Genomic DNA, 20141 nt, shown 5'->3' with positions numbered 1-20141 from the left:
GACTAGGTAAGGACAGTTGAGCATATCTGGGCAGCACTTGGCGTTCAAGGAGTGAAATAATTTTAGCTTTAGTAAAAAAGATATATGTGTAGTGGTGTGAAATCTTAAGCTTTTTTATTTTGGTAAGATGGATGATAGCAACCATTGATCACATATCAGGCTTTGGTGATCAGGTAACTTCAGCACTTAATTTAGTGATGTAGCCCTTTGACCTGATACTGGACTAATTTATTTTTAATCCAACAGTGGAAGCTATTTACTTCGGTGGACTTTTGAGTGACAATAACAAGCATTCTATGCTGGAAGATATATCATGGTTTTTAGAGGAAGGAGAGTATTTCTTTTTAAAATCTGTATCTATTTGCCATGTCTCAGAAAGATACAGACTAATACGTTGGGGAAATATTAGCATGGTTACACTGCAGACAGGTTATTTCAGACAGGCTCCTGTCTAAGGTATAAACATTACAATTTTTTTCCCCCATTCTGTAAAATTTCCACTGCTCTGTTTTCAACTTTGGAGGTTTTTATTATGAGAAACAAGTAATATACTCTTTAATTTTTAGTGTCACAGCATTTTTTTTTTTTGAGATTTTCATAATTAAAGTTCTTGAATAGGGAATACATTCACATATTTCAAAATTCAAAAAGTATAAAATCCTTTATGGTGAAAAACCTTTCCACCCACCCACCTCCCCCCTCTCCTGCAGCTACTCTGATCTCCAATGTGGTTGGTTTCTTGTGTATCCATTTAGAGCTTTTATGCAAATGCAAGCAAATTCCCTCATTTTCATGCAAACAGTTAGTTGTATGTTGTACATCGTTCTGCCCCTTGCTTTTTTCATTCAATAGCTCCTTCTCAGTCCATACAGATTTCTGTCTTTACAGTTTCATAGTATACTGTTTTATGGATATGCCATAATTTATTTAACGAGTCCCCTGTTGATGCACTTATTTTTCTCCCAACCTTTGGGTATAAAAAACAAGGCTCCAACAGTAATAAACGTCTGTTGGGAATTCCCTGGTGGTCCGGTGGTTAGGACTCGGTGCTCTCACTTCTGTGGACCCAGGTCTGATCCCTGGCTGGGGAACTAAGATCCCACAAGCCAAAAATAAAACAAATAATAATAATAAATTTTAAAATAAAATAAAATAAACAAACATCTGTTGAGTCCCTATTATGTGCCAAGAGCTGTTCTAAGCCCTTTAGTAGATCTTCGACTTTGGTCCTTGCACAATAGTACGCATAGGTGCTCTTGTGATCCCTCATTTTGCCAGTGAGGAAACCGAGACACACGGCCGGGGCTGGTGGCGCCAGGGTTTGGAATGTAGCTGCTGACTCCAGAATCCACACTACTTTGTTTTTTTAGCTTTTTATTTTGAACTAACTGCAGACTTAGAGAAAAGGTGAAAGAATAATACAAAATTCCTCTCTACTCTTCACCCAGAGCCCCCAGTTGAACATTTATATGCCTTTTTTTTTTTTCTGAACGATGCAGAGTGAGTTGCAGACATAATGCCCCCTTTATTGCTAAATACTTGTGTATATTTCCTAAAAACAGACTGTCTAATATAACCACGTATGATTATCAGACTCAGGAAAATAACGTTGTTACGGTACTGCTATGTAATCTGCAGACCTCATCCACATCTTACCAGCTGTCCCACCAATGTCCTTCAGAGGAAAAGAAAACAGTTTTTCGGGGCCCAGGACCCAGTGTAAGATCACACGTTGCACCAGTTGTCATTTCTCTTTGGTCTCAGTTAATCAGGAGTGACTCCTCTGTTCTTTGTCTCCAGTGACCTTGATACTCTGAAGAGTGCAGGCCAGTTATTTGTAGAATATCCTTTCATTGGGGCTTGTTTCTTCCCTCATATTGGGTTGAATCACTTATTACTATGATCTTTGTCAAATGGAGGTTTTTCTAATTCCCCTTCTTCCCTGTCCGTTCAGTCATTTGTATCAGTGTGGATTCGTGGAATCTTGTTTTATTCAGCACGTTATAGCCCATTGCTACTACTTGTGTTAACGCTCAAACTGTCTCAGACTTGGCCAAAGAGGACTCCTTCAGGCTGCCTCCCATGTTCTTTGGACGTGTCCCTATCGTGTGTTGACTCTTCCTTGTTACTTTCTGGTACAGCTAGATGTTCCGTGTTCATCTCGTACTTTCTTAGCCCTGGGATCAGCCATTTCTCCACGGAGCCCCAGTTCCTTCAGTGGGAAGTAGTGTTTAGAAACCAAGATTTGGGCTCCAGAGTGGCTACGCTCAGTCACTGTACGTCATTGCCTGTGATTAACCTCGACGTACATTCTTTCATAAGTGACCGAATGTATTTACGGGATAAAGACCAAGAAATCAGATTATTGGGTCAGAAGTTAAGTTGACAGATATTGCCAAATTGCCACAGTATTTTATATGGTGAGATTCTCTTCTGAGAATGTTGCCTTATTACTTATTGTAACAGTGTTGTCATTCCTTGATAGATGGTTGGTATGTTTACAACTTTTATAATCGCCATAGGATTTTCTTTTTCTTTAATTTTTTTTTTACTTTTTTTGGTTGAGGCATTCGGGATGCCAGGGAAGTCTCCATAGGATCATTTTCTATGATCCCCTTTTATAGATTTAGCCAAGGGAATTCTGAAAAAAATGTTATTTCTTATATGTGTAATTGTATTCAGTACCTTCCAAATTAAATATGCTTTATGTTTATATATCAGTTTTGCTTCTAGTATGTCATAATAGTTTATTCAATAGTAATGAAGATGAAGACATTAGAACAAGGACAAAGGAAAGCAGACTCTCGGAGTCTGTGTATTTTTAAGAAAGAAGAACTATGTTATCTTCCTGGAACCCATTTTTAAATTTAATTTTATTTTTTGAAGTATTTTTGATGTGGACCAGTTTTAAAGTCTTTATTGAATTTGTTACAATATTGCTTCTGTTTTCTGTTTTGGTTTTTTGGCCAGGAGGCATGTGGGATCTTAGCTCCCTGACCAGGGGTCAAACCCACAGCCCCTGCATTGGCACGTGAAGTCCTAACCACTGGACCTCCAGGGAAGTCCCTGGAACCCATTGTTTTAGAGCGGTAGTTCTCAAGCGAGGGGGCTTTTGCTCCTGAGAGCATATTTGGCAGTGTCTGGAGACATTTCTTGGTTGTCTCAGCCGGGGGGGATGGGGTGCTACAGGCATCTAGTGAGTAGAGGCCACAGATGCTACTGAACAATTATCCAGCCCAGAATGTCAATAGTGCCAAGGTTGAGAAGCCCTTTTTTAAAGTAATTTATTAAAAGTGAGGTTGTATAAATGTTTCTCTTTCATAAGATAGAATTGATACCTCCCTGATGGCAAGGAATCTAATGAACTCGAAAGGATTGTGTGTCAGTGGTTCCACTGAACAGTGCTCTGTGTTTGCCACAGTGGTGACACTTAAGAGCTTGGAATGCAAAAATGAGGGGGAGGCACCTGCTCTGCCGTGATTTTCCTGGCTTGTTAATTTTACAGGTGAAGGTGTGGCTTTCAGCACCTAAGTGAAAACCGACATCCGCTCCTCTTGAGCATTTGTTAAATGTAGGTTTTGACTTGTCTGCATGTAGATAGCGTTATGAGCTTGGAAGTAATTTCAGTTCTAGTTCTACTGGCGACCTTATTTTGTTTCGTATATCTCTTTTTAATGTCAGTCTGTTGATAAAGTTTGACATTCCATTGAATTAGAAATAGACCGAGATCAAAATGGATAAGGAATGAATAATTCCCCTTAGTCCCTTTTCACTCATTATTTTAGGAGAGGAAGGTTTTTTGATTCTGGCAAAACAGTAAAAGCGTGTGTGTGTGTGTGTGTGTGTGTGTGTGTGTGTGTGTGTGTGTAATCTAAAGGATGGTTGTAAAAGCAGCACTATTTTACCTGGAAAAGGCCAATTATAAATGCAAAAGACAATTTCCTACTTCCTCCATAAGAACATTGGAAATCATTTGCTAAATTGACATTTTTACTGCAGTAAGTCGATGTAGTTTTTTTTTTTTTTTTTTTTTTTTTGCAGTACGCAGGCCTCTCACTGTTGTGGCCTCTCCCGTTGTGGAGCACAGGCTCCGGACGTGCAGGCTCAGCGGCCATGGCTCACGGGCCCAGCCGCTCCGCGGCATGTGGGATCCTCCCGGACCGGGGCATGAACCCGTGTCCCCTGCATCGGCAGGCGGACTCTCAACCACTGCGCCACCAGGGAGGCCCTGGGGGCATTTTTTTAAGCCTGTGAGGTCCTGTTCTCTTGATGCTATCATGAAGTCTGTCTCGTCTTTTAGTAGCCACCAAATTATGTATCCAGTTTGTGCCAATCCCAAAGGCAGTTATGAGCGGGGACTGAGCCTTTTTTTTTAAGCCTTGATCCTTGCCATGCCTGTTTTTCATTTCAAACTGACAAAAGTTTTTTGGGGAGAGGCTTACAGAGAAGTCAACAGGAATACTGTGACATGCATCAAACGAGAGCTGAATTTCTGTTGATGTCTGATGAAGGTTACTGGCTTTCAGTCTTTTTTTTTTTTTTTTAAATGAGGAGTCATTATTATTATTATTTATTTATTTATTTTTGCCTGTGTTGGGTCTTTGTTGCTACGCGTGGGCTTTCTCTAGTTGCAGTGAGCGGGGGCTACTCTTCGTTGCAGTGCGCAGGCTTCTCATTGCAGTGGCTTCTCTCGTTGCGGAGCACGGGCTCTAGGCGTGTGGGCTTCAGTAGTTGTGACACGCGGGCTCAGTAGTTGTGACTCACGGGCTCTAGAGCACAGGCTCAGTAGTTGTGGCGCACGGGCTTAGTTGGCTCCACGGCATGTGGGATCTTCCCGGACCAGGGCTCGAACCCGTGTCCCCTGCATTGGCAGGCAGATTCTCAACCACTGCGCCACCAGGGAAGCCCAGTCTTTTTTTTTTTTTTTACAGAGAAAAATGGTCAAGAAAGGGGCCACATCTCTTTAAGAAGCGGGTAGGTCAGCGCAACCACCTACCCACATGGTTTAATTTAAAGACAGAATTTGAGGAAGGCTTTTCTGATGTTGGTAGTTTATTTCCTCCCCCTTCTGGGTGATACTTATACGCAGAGCCTTTTTGACTGCCCACATTTAACAAATTGCCCTTGTTTCCAGGATGGGGAATCAGGAAATGTCTACTGAAATTTGCCTGTAAAATAGTGCTGAATTTCAACTCGGCTGGTTTGCTAGTATACGCAAAGGGACGTGTTCTTCCAGGTTTGCAGCGCCTGTAGATAGAAGTCAGCTAAAATGGATTGCTTACTGATAATTACTGAACTATATATACTTACCCTGAATTTATTCTATTCCCGCTCCCCCACTACTAGTTTAGTAACTATTTCAGAATTTAAAAAAGCTTTCCAGAAAAAGGAGAATGTTTAGCCTGTTCTTCTGAAATATTTCCCCGCCCTCAGTTTACTAACCTCCTTTACAGGGTGAATTCCGATGTCCCTTCTGCATCCTGTAGTTTGCTTTGTGCACTGATGGGCCGTTTTCACATATAAATTTTGTAGTGAGATAAGAAGCCTCTACTTTAAGGACCAGTTAAATCAGGAAAAGATGATGGACTTGTGGTTATTGTCTTCAGCTTCCTAACTTTCAGGAAACCGATTATGTCAGTGGTGTAGTTGTCTGATAATAAGGTTACATTGTCCCAGTAAGGTCGCCTTGGAAGAAAATGAAGTAAAGCCAGCTATTTATCTGGCAGTCTGGCAGCCTTTCCCTGTTTACTTTCTGCGGAGCGGCATTTATTTACATCTGTTTACAAGTGGAATATTTCTGTTTTGAGTGGCATCGCGGTGCTGCTTCTTTGTGCCAGTGAGATCTGTCTTGCTCTGCTCCCCGCTGACTTGAGGCCTGAGCCGCCCAGCGTGGCCTGGCTCTTAGGCACACGGGGCTGCTGAGCCCTTGAAACGTGGCTGGTCCCAACTGAGAATCGCTGCGTGTGGAGAATGCACACCAAATACGAAGACTTAATATGAAAAAAAAAAAAAGTAAAACATCTCTAATAAATTTGCATATAGATTATGTATCAAAACAATAATATATTGGCTATATTGGGTAAAATAAAAATCTATTAATTTCACCTACTTCTTTTTGCTTTCTAATGTGGGTACTAGAAAATGTAAACTTACTTTCATGGCTCACCTTCCCTGCTGTTGGACGGTGCTGCTCCGGGTAACCTGTTTCTGAGAGCACCCAGGTTGATTGAGGGGAATCTGCACATTCTTTTAATTGTCCGCCCTGGCTCTGCCACCACTTCCAGGGAATGGCGTTGTGATGACTACATTTACCTAGTGATACGTGACTAACTGAGGTCTTGTGATTTGTTTTGCTTTGCTAGTGATGATGGCCAAGGAGAAGCCACCGATCACGGTAGTCGGAGATGTTGGAGGACGCATTGCGATCATTGTGGTAGGTCACAGTCTTACTGTGCAGAGATGACATTACTCTTAGTAGGTGTCCACCTTAGGATTGGTGTCCAGTGACGATGATGCATTTAAGTGGACCCATCTAGCCTTTCTCACCCAGGCTCCCCTAGTACAACTAGGAGAAACTTTTAAACAGATGAACCGGGATTATTATAACCTACAGGTGTAAAAGGAGCACAGTAGTAGTACCTGTAAGTAAATTCGATTCCATAGGTAACCTTTGTCTGAAGGGGTCTGTGTCCTGTCAAACTAGCTGACCTACTCAACCTTAAGCTCGTGGGCAGTGAAGTGAGCTGAAGGTGGGCTGTTCCATTCTCGCTAACAAGAGCGTGTGTCTTGTTCTTTGTTACTTTAACACGATACACGTGCTCCCAGCTCTAAACGCCTCTGCTGGGCCAGAGGATCGGCCCTTTACAATGGCTCACTTTATTTCTCCGTTCCCTTCTATTAACTTTCTCTTGGAAAAAAGTAAATGAGACACTGGCTATGTGGGATTCATCAGAAATTTGAAACAGGGAAAGGAGTCTTGGCAGTCTCCTGAACTCAGGCCGCAATGTCGCGTATGACTGTAAGGCTTTGCTGCTCTTTCTGTTGACAGTCATGCACGTTACAAGGCCACGCAGTTCCAAATGGACGTTCAGTCTTTGACCCAGGCAGATAGCTCTGATTTTCCATTAGACATCCTCTGAAGCAACGTGCAGGGAGGCGTGTGTTTATAGATGGGGATGGAGGGAACTTAGCACTAACACTGGTCTCTTCTCAGGATGACATCATTGATGATGTGGAAAGTTTTGTTGCTGCTGCGGAGATCCTGAAAGAGAGAGGTGCTTATAAGATCTACGTCATGGCCACTCACGGCATCCTGTCTGCGGAGGCCCCCCGTCTGATTGAGGAGTCCTCCATCGACGAGGTCTGTCTGCTCTTTTTTTTCTTTTTTTTTGAAGTCTTTAATTTTCTATTTTATATGCAGAGAGCCGTTGTTTCTGCGTAAGGTAGATGTCCTGAACGACCCATTCAAGGAAGTTGAGTCACAATTTGCTGCTCTGTTTTCCGTGAATAGTTAAATGGCTCATTCAGTTTTTTATATTTTTGAAATTTTCAATATTATTTTAATTAATTAATTTTTGGCTGCATTGGGTCTTTGTTCCTGCACATGGGCTTTCTCTAGTTGCAGCGAGCGGGGGCTGCTCTTCGTTGCTGCGCGCGGGCTTCTCATTGCCGTGGCTTCTCTTTGTTGTGGAGCGTGGGCTCTGGGCGCGCAGGCTTCAGTAGCTATGGCTCGTGGGCTCAGTAGTTGTGACGTGTGGGCTGAGTTGCTCCGCGGCATGTGGCATCTTCCCGGACCAGGGCTCGAACCCGTGTCCCCCGCATTGGCAGGCGGATTCTTAACCACTGCGCCACCAGGGAAGCCCCTCAGTCAGTATTGCTTACTGCCTCTCGAGAGGACTGTGAGATCGTGCTTTGGGTGGCTAGTGGTCTGTTGGGGCAGATGTATAGTTAGGAATATATGTCTGTTTTCATAAAGATTTGGTCTGTGTACTTCAGTATAATTTGTATTTCAATATGATTTGATACCATAGTAGCGTTTCTCTCAAGACTTGAATTCTTCCTTGATAATAGGAAGGTTTCCCGCAGTGCTGGGGCTCACCCTATCATTTCTGCATACGTAGACCTGACCTTCCTAAGCTTCTGTTTTGAATCATGTAACCTTTGCCCTGTGTAAAGTCGGGTTAGTTTGTAAAAACTGTCCTGAGTGGAATAAGGTTTTATAGTTTGAGCCTTGGTCTGTGGGTACCACACGTTAGGTAAACTTTTCTGAGTGACCACGTTGGGCCGCACATATCAGTAACAGCGTTTCTTTTCCATTACTGCAACGACCAGGTGGTGGTGACGAATACTGTCCCTCACGAGGTCCAGAAGCTGCAGTGTCCCAAGATTAAGACTGTGGACATCAGTCTGATTCTTTCTGAAGCGATTCGGAGAATCCACAACGGGGAGTCCATGGCGTACCTTTTCCGAAACATCACAGTGGACGACTAGCTTTCCTGGTTGCCTTGGCCCTGGAACTCCCAAGGAAAACGTGTGAAAAGCAGGGCCGTCAGTTATGTACACAGCATTTCCTTTCAAGGGAGGCAGGTGGTCTCTCTTGCCAAATTTGGTGGGTAGGAGGCATTAAGATGGTCAAGGGGAAGACAGAGATCACGGGTCCATGGCCTCAACTGTCTGTCGTCGGCATCCTGTTCCTTAAAAAAAAGTTAGACACCTTCCTGAAGAGAATCTGAAAACCTTGTTGATATTGAAAGGGAGTGAAAGGGAGATAAAGTCCTAACTCTCTAACGTTCATTCAGTTTGTTTCCAGCGCAGGGAAACGTCCGTGTTAATGTTGAACTTGGTTAGGGCAGCTGAGCACCCGGCACTGTTCCTATTCCAGTTGTCCTCTCGCCAGTCAACTTCATGCACATCTTTTACAGAGAATTGTATTTTTCTTTGAGAAACTTCTTGCCAGCCGCCAGTGAACAATGAAGCATCTGTGGTGTTACTCCTAGCGAGGACATCAGATTAAAGAATCACATCCTAACTCTGGATCTCCGAGTTGCTCTTAAATTGCAAATAAAAGAATTTTCTGTCTTGCTAGTGTCCTCACTACATTGCAGAGCTGCCCACTCTCCTGCCTTCTGTCCAGACTCTGCAGAAGCTGGTGCCTTGAATGTGGGGTGGTGGTCCAGGTCCATGGCTCCTGGACATAAGTCTCCCTCTGCAGGTTCCATTCCCTTCCCTTCCCTTCACATTCCGTGACGTTAAATTCTTGTTGAATAATGTATTTTCAACCTAAATTTAAAAAAAAAACAAAAAACGTAACCGTACTTTTCCCTGTGTGACAGGTGACACTTAGGTTGGTTGCATTACTTAGGACTGCACTTGATCTTTCTGCCACCATTTTAAATTACATAATCACGATTCTAGTTAATACCTTATTTGTCGGGCAGGCCTTGCCGCAAATGTAGACTTTTTATACCTTTTAGTCTGATCCAAGTCAGGACTGAATGAAACAGGCAGGAGGAGTGTCTGCCCAGAAATGAACTGTAGTCTCTCATTGGTTCTCATAGCTCCTAAGAGATAATAAAGGGCAATTCGCTTATTTGTACAATTGTATTTCTCTGCAGGGAAGTTTCCTGGACATTTTTCCCCCTTTCCCAATGACTAGGAAAGTTCCCAGCCCGCCATCAAGACTTGAGCACATCTGCTTTTTCAAGCACACAAAGAAGTTGCCTTTTGTTAATAATCTAAGTAGGGGAATTCTGAGAAAAGAACTAAATTATCAAATAATTAGCATGGTTGTAGAGGAAGAGCCGTGGACTGTTACTCAGGAGACTGGTTCTGTCCTGGATGTCGGGCAGATGACCAGTCCTTTCTGGCCCTCTGTTATCGCTTGTGGAAGGGGAGGTTAGGAATTGAAAGCTAAGGTCCTTTTCAACCCCAAATTCCATTTATATCTGCAGTTAATGTTATCTTTCCTATGTCTCTAAAAGAGATTTTAAATGTACTTATTTAGCAAAAGCGTTTAGGATAATATATCTCCTGGGATTAACAAGCCCTTTGCATTGGCATTTAGTGAGTCCTAGTGTGTGCCTGGCATGATAGCAAGTCTCAGGGACATGAAAATGGAAACGTGAGGGCGCGGGAGCTGATGTTCTGGCCGTAGCTAGTGTAGTAGTAGCAGTCACATTCAGTAGAAAGTCACTGAACTTAGAACGGTTAAGCCCACACACCACACCACAGCCTCCAGTACAGCTGATGCTCAGTCCTAAGGCTTCAACTTCAACTTTGTGATCTGGCCTTACATTTTCTTTTTTTTTTTTTAAGATTTTTTTGATGTGGACTATTTTTTCTAAGTCTTTATTGAATTTGTTACAGTATTGATTCTGTTTTATGTTTTAGTTTTTTGGTCTTGAGGTATGTGGGATCTTAGCTCCCTGACCAAGGATCGAACCCGCACCCCCTGCATTGGAAGGCGGAGTCTTAACCCCTGGACTGCCAGGGAAGCCCCCAGCCTTACGTTTTCTAATGTAAGAGTGTAAGTGCACAGAAGACTAAAAATAATTTCTTCTTTTGATGATCTCAACAACCACTTGAAGGCCTACTGTGTGTCAGGCTCTGGGAATATAATAGTGAACAAAAATCCTTGGGTGTTACCCTCAGGGAGGTTTTAGACTCGTGTCTAAAACTCCATTTCCAGGAAACATTGCTTTTATTGGAGGGGGAGGGAGTGAACATGAAGGGTTTCCATTTTACCCGTTCAGACTAAACTAAAAATTTGAATTTGAAAAGTAGTTAAAATAATACACAGTATAGATGCAGTTACAAGTTTTCTTTAGCTTCCTGAATATAAACACTGAAAATTGTTACCTGTTTTCTGGGAGAATCTAGTATGGGGAAGTCAAGCCTCAATTGCTGAGACCATCAGATTCCTCTGGTCCTGTCTAATGAGTCCTGCCTTGTAACCAGGGGAGATGGCGGGCGCTTGACCAGATGTCTGTTTTGAGATAAATGAGGCCAGGGCGGCACAGAAAAGGTCTGTCAGCTGGTGGCTGACGAACCGCCTGGGTAGTGAGTGGTCTTTTTCCAGGTTACCTTCCCCTCTGATTGAGCAGAATGCTATGGGAACTGTTCCCAAGGGGCCAAGGTCTCAGGACTGCGTCTCTTAGATCCGTGCCACCGCCCTGCGAAGGGAACAACTAAAACACACAAAACATAGTGGCCATGAGGCCTCTTAAATCTTCCCACTATTGTGGCCTCCACAGGAGAGTAAATCAGCTGGAATCTAGGTGAACCTTACGGGGTATCCCCCTCCCCCCCTCCCCACAAAAAAGAAAAACTGATGTGTTTCCTGGTAGGAATGCCTCGGTCCAGCCCTATAGCGCCGTTTGGGAGTGTTTACTGAGAACAAAAATTGGTGGCACCTTGGGTGTAGCCAGGGCTTCCTGACCCACTAGGACTGGCTGTCTTCGGGGGTCGGGGGTGTCTTCAAGGACGGGCAGGTCTCCGCGCTGAGGCCGGCTCTCTACGGGGCGTGTTCTTGCGCGGAATCCTCGGGGCACGCAGGGGGCCCCCACAAGCGAGCAGCGAACGGGGCCGCGCACCCAGTTCTAAACGTCGGCCAGCCGCCAAGGCAGCACTCCAGGGCTGGAGCTCGGAGACCGAAGATCGGACGGTGGCGGGCTGACGGCGGGGGCTCAGCGGTGCCCGGACCCCCGTTTCCCGGGAGCGAGGAGTGGGAAGCCCGAGGGCCAGGCGCTTCCTCTCCGTCCCCTAGGCAGGCTCCAGACTGCGACTGCTGCCTGGCGCGGCCGGACCCAGGGGCGGGGGTGCCCCGGGGCCTCGCAGGGGCCCGGAAAGGCCCCAGAAACGCGACAAGCCGTGAGGGGGGCAGGGCCGCCGGAGAAGGCGCACGATGCCGCCCGGGACGACGGCGGCCCCCTCGGTCTCCCTCCGGGAGCTGGCCGATCTCGCCATCGGCACCCCAGAGGTGGGCGCCGTCAACTTCACGGCCCTGCACACGCTCATCGTGGCCATGCTCAAGAATCTCAACCTGCAGGATACTCGGATCGACTTCCCGTCCCCGATGCTCGAGCAGAGTCGCTCGTTCGAGTCCCCGCGGGTCTCAAGCAGCAGGGCACAGCTGCAGGCGCTGGAGAGCCAGGTGGAGGACCTGGGCGGGCAGGTCCAGGACCTCAGCCTGCAGCTCGAGACCATGGGGGGCCAGGTGCAGGCCATCGTGCAAAACTTCCCGTCCCAGGCCGGCGGGCTGGACGCCCGGGACTGGCTGGAAATGAAGGATCTGCCCTTGCTTACGGAGGGGAAAGCACAAGTAGGGTCGACGAAAGTCCGGAAGGACGGCGAGCCGGTACCCAAGGTGGGCGCGAGGGCTGTCCGCCCCTCCCCCCGCCCCGGCCGCTCTGCAGCGCCCCCTGGAGCTGAGCCCCGGAGGCGCACCTGGGGGAGGAGGCCGGAGCCGGCAGACGCGGGCGTGGTAGGGCCCAGGCCTGCTTGCGGCCTGGGACCACGCGGCCCGTGCTCTACGTTTCAGGGTATGGAGCTGCTCCAGGACATCAAGGAAGACGCGAAAATACTGAAGGAAGCCCAGCAAAAGGCGAAGGAGCAACCCGAGTTGCACCCGGAGGTGAGGGCGGCCGGGACCCCACCTTGGGGAGCTGAGTGGCCCCTTCCCGGGCAGCCTCCTTCGTCCCTTCTGTTTACACGGGGGGCTCACCCACCACTTGTCAGACACCCAGGCATCCTGAACCGACCCAGAGAGGGGCTGACAACTTCTCAATATTCTTTGAGCGAATTTCCTTTAAACTAGAATAAAGAAAGAAGGTGGTGGGTGTTGAGAGACAAAGCTTGGTCCAAGAAGAGGGGGACTGGAACAGAGAGCGTTCTGGGGCACCACCACCATCCCCCTACCTGCAGCCCCCCAGGCAGCCCCACTCTCACTTGGATCTTTGCTCCCTGGGAGAGAGAAGCACAAATCCCTCAGCATAAGCATTTTCCAGTGAACAGCAGAGACCGGAAGTATGCCAGTTCCAGGAGATACTAGGCAGTGCTTCTGTTTCAGGCCCATATGAGACCGGAGTAGGGGATTAGAGCTGGGAAAAAAGGAGGAGCAATTAGGAGGAAGCCCAGGGAGAGGCTGAGAAAAGAGACTTGAGAGAGAAGAAAAGCTCAAAGGAGGAGGTAGCCGAGACCCTGGAGGAGACTAACCCATGGATTCCACGTGCCCACCTCATCCCGAGGCCTCCAGCCCCCAGCAGGACTCATTTTTGCTCTGGGAAGCTTTTCTTTGTAAAGTGTGGTGTTTTTAGGTTTGGGGCTGTCTTCGGTTAGACTAAAGGCTTGTTTTACCTTTAGATTCGTAGATTCTGGAGGTTTGCAGAAGTTATCAGGAGCCACTTAAATGATAGCAATTTGCTCTGGTTGTTTTGAGGTGCTTTTCTCTTTAAGCAACATAGTCGTTCAGATGCCCTTGAAGTACCCAGTCATCTTTGTCCTTGAGAGGCGAGGTTAGCCTCGTGGAGCAGTGCTGCAGTGTCTCACTAGTGGGTTGTGTGAAATGCATCCCAGGACCAAAGAAATGTTCCCATTCCTGCATGGTTTTTGCTTGCGGCATGCTGTCCCCGGGTACCACCTGCCACGCTCCGCTTCCCTTCCTCTTGTTGGCTGGGAAGAGCACGGGGAGCCTGGCTTACCAGCCTTCTCTTTACCCTCGGCTCTCTCAGACCCACATACCTCCTTTCCTCTTCTGCCTTGTGAGAGTGTGTGTGTTTGTGTCTGTGTGTGCGTGTGCAAGGGCCACAGGAGGGGCTGCTTTGATCCTTAATCTCTGAACTCTTCTTGCAGAAACTCCTCCAACGGGTTGATGAACTGGAGAAGCTAATTAGAGAAAGGGACAAATTCCTGGTAATCTCAGCCAGTTCTATGGAAAAGGGCCCTCAGGGGCCCCAGGGGGTAGGATGGTTGCCCGCGGCCCGGCCCCCCCTCTCGGGGTTCATCCAGACTCTCACCCCAGGTGTCTGCATCCTTCCAGGGTGGGGTGCTATATGCCCTCTGCCTCTTGGGGTGCCCCCCCCCGGAATGAGGGAACATTCTTTCCCTCCTTGCTCAGTTGTCCATCCAGAGCCCACATGGGACAGGAAACCAGCCACTCAGGACTCACTGGTTACTTGGACAGTGACTTCTCCTTGGGGCTTTGGAAGGACCCACCCAATCCTGTTAGTTCTGTTCTGTTCCTGAAGCTTCCTGGGATTAAACTCGGGGTGTGTGTGTGTGTGTTGTAGTGTGTGTTTGGTGTGTGTGTGTTCACACATACGTGTTGTCTTTCACTGTCAGGAAATAGTGAGCTGGAAGCTCCGTGCGATTCCTGATGCAGAAAAAGCCACCATGGTCACCTGGGAAGAGCTGGAGCAGGCGGTTACTGGCGGCCGGATGGTCTCACAAATGGTGAACAGAGACGGGGGTGGGGGCTTGGGCAGCGGTCTTGGGTGGGGCCCCCGAACCTTTCCCTTTTTTACTGCTGTGCAGTATTCCATTATGTGGGTGTTTATAATTTATTTCACAAGTTTTCTATTTTGGACATGTTTTATGTTTTTTCCCCAATCTTATAACAAACCATGCTCTAATGTGACACTCACACAAGTGAAGGTACTCATAGGGTCGATTCCTAGACACAGAACGCACATTTGTGATTTGGCTAGCTTTTGCCAAATTACCTTTCATGGTAATTTGGACCCCCACCAGCAATGTAGGAGAGAACCTGTTTCTCGGTATCCCGCCAACTCTGTCTGTTGGTACCCACTTTTCTTAGTTTGGCCGATCGGTTAGATTGAAAACAGTACCAGAGCGTAGTTCTGATTTGCTTTCATAGCTTTTCAAAGTTCCTTTAGAGTCTGTCCTGAAATGCACGAGTCCCTTCACTATTAGTGGACAAAGGTGACCAACCCTGGAAATAAAACCTCTTCAGGAAGCCTTTTGCTGATGGTGACTTGTAGCCACGGGTGCGGGCATCTGTGCCAAGGCAGTGCACAGGATAACCAGGCTAAGCTTTCTTTGTCTGAATAAAGTGGGTATTTTCAAACGGCCCTCAAGGACAAGGGTCAGCTGCCCTTTGGCCTTGACATTCCTCTTCCCCTGGCTTTGTGTATCTGGGTCACTCAAAAAGGGTCACGTGGACGTACAGACTCACGGGGAAGAGAGCAAAGAACACTTTGGCACCACCAAGTGGCCATCTGGGGTTCACCAAATATTATCTGGGTACAAAAGACACCCTTCTGGTCTCCCAGACTTTCTTTCTTTTTTTTTTTTTTTTTGCGGTACGCGGGCCTCTCACTGTTGTGGCCTCTCCCGTTGCGGAGCACAGTCTCCGGACGCGCAGGCTCAGCGGCCATGGCTCACGGGCCCAGCCGCTCCGTGGCATGTGGGATCTTCCCGGACCGGGGCACGAACCTGCATCCCCTGCATCGGCAGGCGGACTCTCAACCACTGTGCCACCAGGGAAGCCCACCCAGACTGCTTTCTGAGTTTGGGGCCCTTCTTCAGAGGAAAGCAACATCAGAGAGAGTTGGAAGAAGAGCCTGCAAACAGAGAGTGGCCTAGGAAAAGGTGGCCTCTGCTTTCACTGTTATATTTTTTTTAAGCCAAAGCTTTTTTACACTTACCCACATGGCACTGTCCTATGTTTTGAATGAGCAATACATTTCCTTGGGGTGCCACCAGAAGACACCTGCAAGACCTAAAAATAAGCCTCAACAGAAGCAACTCTAGATATTTTTACTTCTCCAGAGGTAAGAAAGTGTCAGGGATCTGACAGTGGCTCATAATCACGAACGACCCCAGAAGCAGATGAAAATTAGTATAAATATTAACTTTTGAGAAGCAAGACAGCAAGTAATGAGAAGTGCAGGCCTGCACAGACCATAATGAAGGCAGTGGAAGGAGAGTTTCACGATCTCAAGTTGGGAAAATACAACACACTTGAGCCCAGTTTTTTTTTTGCGTTGGTGGTGGTAACTCTAGGGCGGTTGGGAGGTGCGCCATCTGCCTGCATCACGAGTGGAGAGCCAGGGTGGAAGGGAGGGTGTGCGTCCGGGGTTGGGGAGTGTGGTGAGCACGGAAAAGTAAATTCCATGTTTGGAGAACCAGACATGAGGAAGGAGGTTGCAGCTGTCCACGTAGCAGCTACAGTTAAAGGAGCTCAGAACTAACATGGACGATGCCCATGCCAGGACTTGAGTGTGAAAGGACACTGACCACGTGTTTCCAAGGGCGTGTTCTGATGGCCGAGAGGGCGGTGCTTTGCAGTTTTCTTTATCACCCAGAGGTGATGATGATGATGTTGCTTCTACTTCTCCTCTTCCTCCTGGTACTTCTTCTAATGGTCAGCAAGAATGAAAGACTTACCGTAATCGGGAAAACCCAGGCCTAGCATTGTAGTCAAAATGTGCTTAAGGGAGGAAAAAGCTTCCTCAGTTCCCTGTGATCAAGGTAATGAGTCTGGGTGCCAGCTAGATCTATGGCAATGGGCTTTTAACAATCGGAGGATCTCCCAGTGGCCATTTTACTAGGTCTGTGGACCTTGAGGATAGATGCTCTCTTGCAGAAACAGCGTGTTCAAAGGAAAGGACATTTCCTCTTCAAAGCTTTGTGGCCTGACAGGTTAAACAAAGTAGAAAGCAAAAATTAAAACTTATCTGCAGGCCTCCACCGAGGGAAAGGCGGATGACTGCCTGTTAGGTTGTGGTCACCCTTTGGATATCTTCTGCTTTGGGACCCAAGGAATAGTGGAGCGATTTAGAAAGGGGCTTCACGAGATTGAACATGACTTCAACTAACTGCGGCGCCACCTTCCTCTTCAAAGTGAATACGCACTGGGTCAGCACCCCTCCTTGGCACCAGGACACGCACGCCAGCACTCGCTACCGTGCTCTCCGTGGCCATGGCTGCCCAGTCCATGGACGGGGCCTCATGTGCCTCCGGGTGTGAAAAGAAAAGGCCCCTTTAGGCAACTACGGGCCTCCTGGATCATGTTTTTAAATCCATTCTGCTGATCTCTGCCTTCTGATTGGAGTGCTTAATTACTGATAGAGTTTACAACTTCCATTTTGCTATTTGTTTTCTATATGTCTTACGTCTTTTCTGTTTCTCTGTTATTGTCTTCTTGTGTGTTAAATAAATGTATTCTAGTGTACTATTTTAATTCCCTTGTATCTTTTCCTGTATATTTTTTGAGGTTTGTTTTGTGTTTTTTTTTTTTGGCTGCGTTGGGTCTTCATTGCTGCACGAGGGCTTTCTCTAGTTGCGGCGAGCAGGGGCTACTCTTTGTTGCGGTGCACAGGCTTCTCATTGCGGTGGCTTCTCTTGTTGCGGAGCACGGGCTCTAGGTGCAAGGGCTTCAGTAGTTGTGGCATGCAGGCTCAGTAATTGTGGCTTGTGGGCTCTAGAGCGCAGGCTCAGTAGTTGTGGCACACAGGCTTAGCTGTGCTGCATCATGTGGGATCTTCCCGGACCAGGGCTCGAACCTGTGAACCCGTGTCCCCTGCATTGGCGGGCGGATTCTTAACCACTGCGCCACCAGGGAAGTCCCTTGAGTTATTTCCTTATTGGGTCCATAGCCATGTGCAGTGTAGGACTGATTATCTTCCACTTCCAACGCAGCACCTTTCTGAGTCCTTTGCCCCCTGAATTACAGGTTTCTCCAAACTGGCTTGTAGAAACAGGCACTGTTCCCAGCCCCCCGAGAGTCTGGGTGCTGTTCCCTCTAGCTTTGAAGATGGTTCTTTTCCCAGTCTGGGGAGTTTCCTCACATGTACGTGCTGGTCGTTTCTGTGCTGAATACCCGAGGGGGAACCCTCTGGGGATCGGCTTTGTTGTCTTTACATGCTCGTGCTTTCTTCCCAATCCTATGTTCTTTGAGCCCTCGCTGCCTCGGTCTCCCTGAATGCTTCTCTCTGCCTCCCACACGGGGAGTCTGCTCGCCCCACTTCAGTCCCCCATCCCTGCATTGCAGCCTGGGAACCAGCCAGCCAGTAAGCCGAGGCAACAGTAGGGCTCCCATAGTTTGCTTCCCCATCTTTCAGGGATTGCTATCGCCTTCATCAGCTGATACCCAGTGTCTAGAAAACCACTGTTTCATAGTTGTTGCTTTTTGGTTTTTTGTTTTTGGTTGTTATAGACCGGAAGGTAAATCTAGTCCCTGTTACTCCATTTGGGCTGGAAATGGGAATAATCCACATCCTTTTTTTTTTTAACAGCTTCTTAATTTTCTGCAGCATGGCTGTGCTGTAAATATACCCCTATTGATAATCTATTTTCATAAATAATGCCACAGACTCTGTACCTGTATTTTGGTGCGTTCTTTTGTGAGAGTCCATACAGAAAATGGGAATTTCTGGATTTGTGCTTTGCATTTTAAATACATGGTATACTTTCCCTGCAGCGTGCACTCTGCCACCAGCAATGGGTCAACGATGGGGTAGACTTTATATTGTAAACTCAATACGTTATTCATGTCCTTTATTTGTAGACTCAACGAGGGTTGGAGTTGACCACTTGTATCTTGCAGGTTTTCCCCTGCCTTTTATGAGGGAAATTACATATTATGATGCCATTTACAAACGTGCAGATTCTCAGAAGTCTGGAGAACTATCCCTCAAGAATGTCAAAGTTGGTATTTGTGTCCAGTTTGGTTTTGTGAGGGTATTTTTTTCCAGGGGCTCTAAATCATCTTAGATGCCCCACACTTCCTTCCCTCCAACTCTTAAAATGAGTACTTTTTACTCAGAGTCACTGATTTCTTTCTTCCTCTTCCACCAGGTCTCAGAGTCATCAACAAGGCTTCCTAGGCGCAAAGGGCAGGGTTCCATGACATCAAACGATAAAATTCCAAGTGGGGTCTCTACCAAGCATCCAAGTGTTGACGAGGCTATAGAGTCTGCCAGTGGTTTTGGCACAGATGAGACCTCGGCAACCAGTGGCATAGGATACTCCTCTGAAGGGGTTACTGGCAGGGAACAAAGCAAAGGTGCGTCTGCTACTGGGTTTCCTGGTAGAGAAGAGCACTCAAGGGCCCGTGAAGAAGCTGGCCTAACCAAACACCGTCCGCAATTGAGAGCAGAGTCAGATCGTCGCCGGGCTGGAGAGCAGCACGGCTTAGCACATCTACGCAGAGATGAACGAGATGCACACCTTGGCCCAGTTTATCAGGACGTATCCTCCGCCACCTTGCCTAGAGCTCTGCATGGTCATGTGTCCCCAGATCAGCATGAGGGAGTGCACGTTAGCCAGGGTCAGGTCTATGCACGGCCAGACCAACATGGATTAGGACCACTTGGCATGAATCAGCCTGCATCGCTACAACCTAGCACTTACGCACATGGTGCGGTACCCCTCGCTGTGGGTCAGCTTGGGGTGGCGCCGCCTGGAATGGATGAGCAGGAATTGGTACTAGCTGGCATGGCTCAGAGTGATGCAGTGCCACCATTGGTATCTGGCAGAGATCAGCAAGGATTGGGACTACCTGGTACAGACCAGCCTGGTATGGTTCCACTGGGCACATATCAGCATGGTGTGATACTTCCTGGCGTAGACCAACATGGTATAAAACAGGCTGGCATGGACGAGAGTGGTGTGGGACCGCTTGGCACTGATCAGCATGGATTGGTACCTCTCGGGGTAGATCAGCATGGATTCGTAATATTTGGCACGGATCAGCAGGGCTTGCTGTCACCTGGTTTGATGCAAGTTGCTGCAGATCAGCAAGGTTTTGTACAGCCCAGTTTGGGAACATCTGGCTTCATACAACCTGGCACAGAGCAGCATGATACGATCCAGCCCAGTGCAGGTCAGCCTGCTTTGGTCCAACCCAGTATAGGTCAGCCTGGTTTGGTGCAACCTGGTGCCGGTCAACCTGGTTTGGTGCAACCTGGTGCCGGTCAGCCTGGTTTGGTGCAACCTGGTGCAGGTCAGCCTGGTTTGGTGCAGCCTGGTGCTGCAGGTCAGCCTGGTTTGGTGCAGCCTGGCGCTGCAGGTCAGCCTGGTTTGGTGCAACCTGGTGCTGGTCAGCCTGCCTCGGTCCAACCTGGTGCAGGTCACCCTGGTTTGGTCCAGCCTGGAATGTATCAGCAAGGTTTGGTGCAACC

General features: G+C 47.5%; 2 protein-coding genes across 4 annotated transcripts in view; both read left to right on the top strand.

Moving 5' to 3' along the window:
* Positions 1–9081, top strand: part of PRPSAP1 (phosphoribosyl pyrophosphate synthetase associated protein 1) — a 31471-nt gene extending 22390 nt beyond the window's left edge. For all 3 annotated transcript variants that reach the window (XM_027080779.1, XM_027080778.1, XM_027080780.1), the window contains exons 8-10: positions 6363–6433; positions 7214–7360; positions 8332–9081. In XM_027080779.1, the coding sequence (XP_026936580.1) occupies positions 6363–6433; positions 7214–7360; positions 8332–8490 (377 nt within the window). In that variant the 3' untranslated portion in view covers positions 8491–9081. The remainder of the gene's footprint in view (positions 1–6362; positions 6434–7213; positions 7361–8331) is intronic.
* A 5165-nt stretch (positions 9082–14246) lies between these two features.
* The window catches only part of QRICH2 (glutamine rich 2), an 18601-nt gene continuing 12706 nt past the window's right edge, over positions 14247–20141 (top strand). Inside the window, exons 1-2 of the mRNA XM_027080768.1 lie at positions 14247–14448; positions 18817–20141. The exon at positions 18817–20141 is cut by the window's right edge and continues 1250 nt beyond it. Coding sequence (XP_026936569.1) covers positions 14389–14448; positions 18817–20141 — 1385 coding nt within the window. The 5' untranslated portion in view covers positions 14247–14388. The remainder of the gene's footprint in view (positions 14449–18816) is intronic.

Source organism: Aethalodelphis obliquidens, unplaced genomic scaffold (assembly GCF_003676395.1).
Source record: "Aethalodelphis obliquidens isolate GAN/ISIS:26980383/991018 unplaced genomic scaffold, ASM367639v1 scaffold44, whole genome shotgun sequence".
NCBI classification, from domain to species: domain Eukaryota; kingdom Metazoa; phylum Chordata; class Mammalia; order Artiodactyla; family Delphinidae; genus Aethalodelphis; species Aethalodelphis obliquidens.
This window is presented reverse-complemented; position numbering and strand designations above follow the sequence as displayed.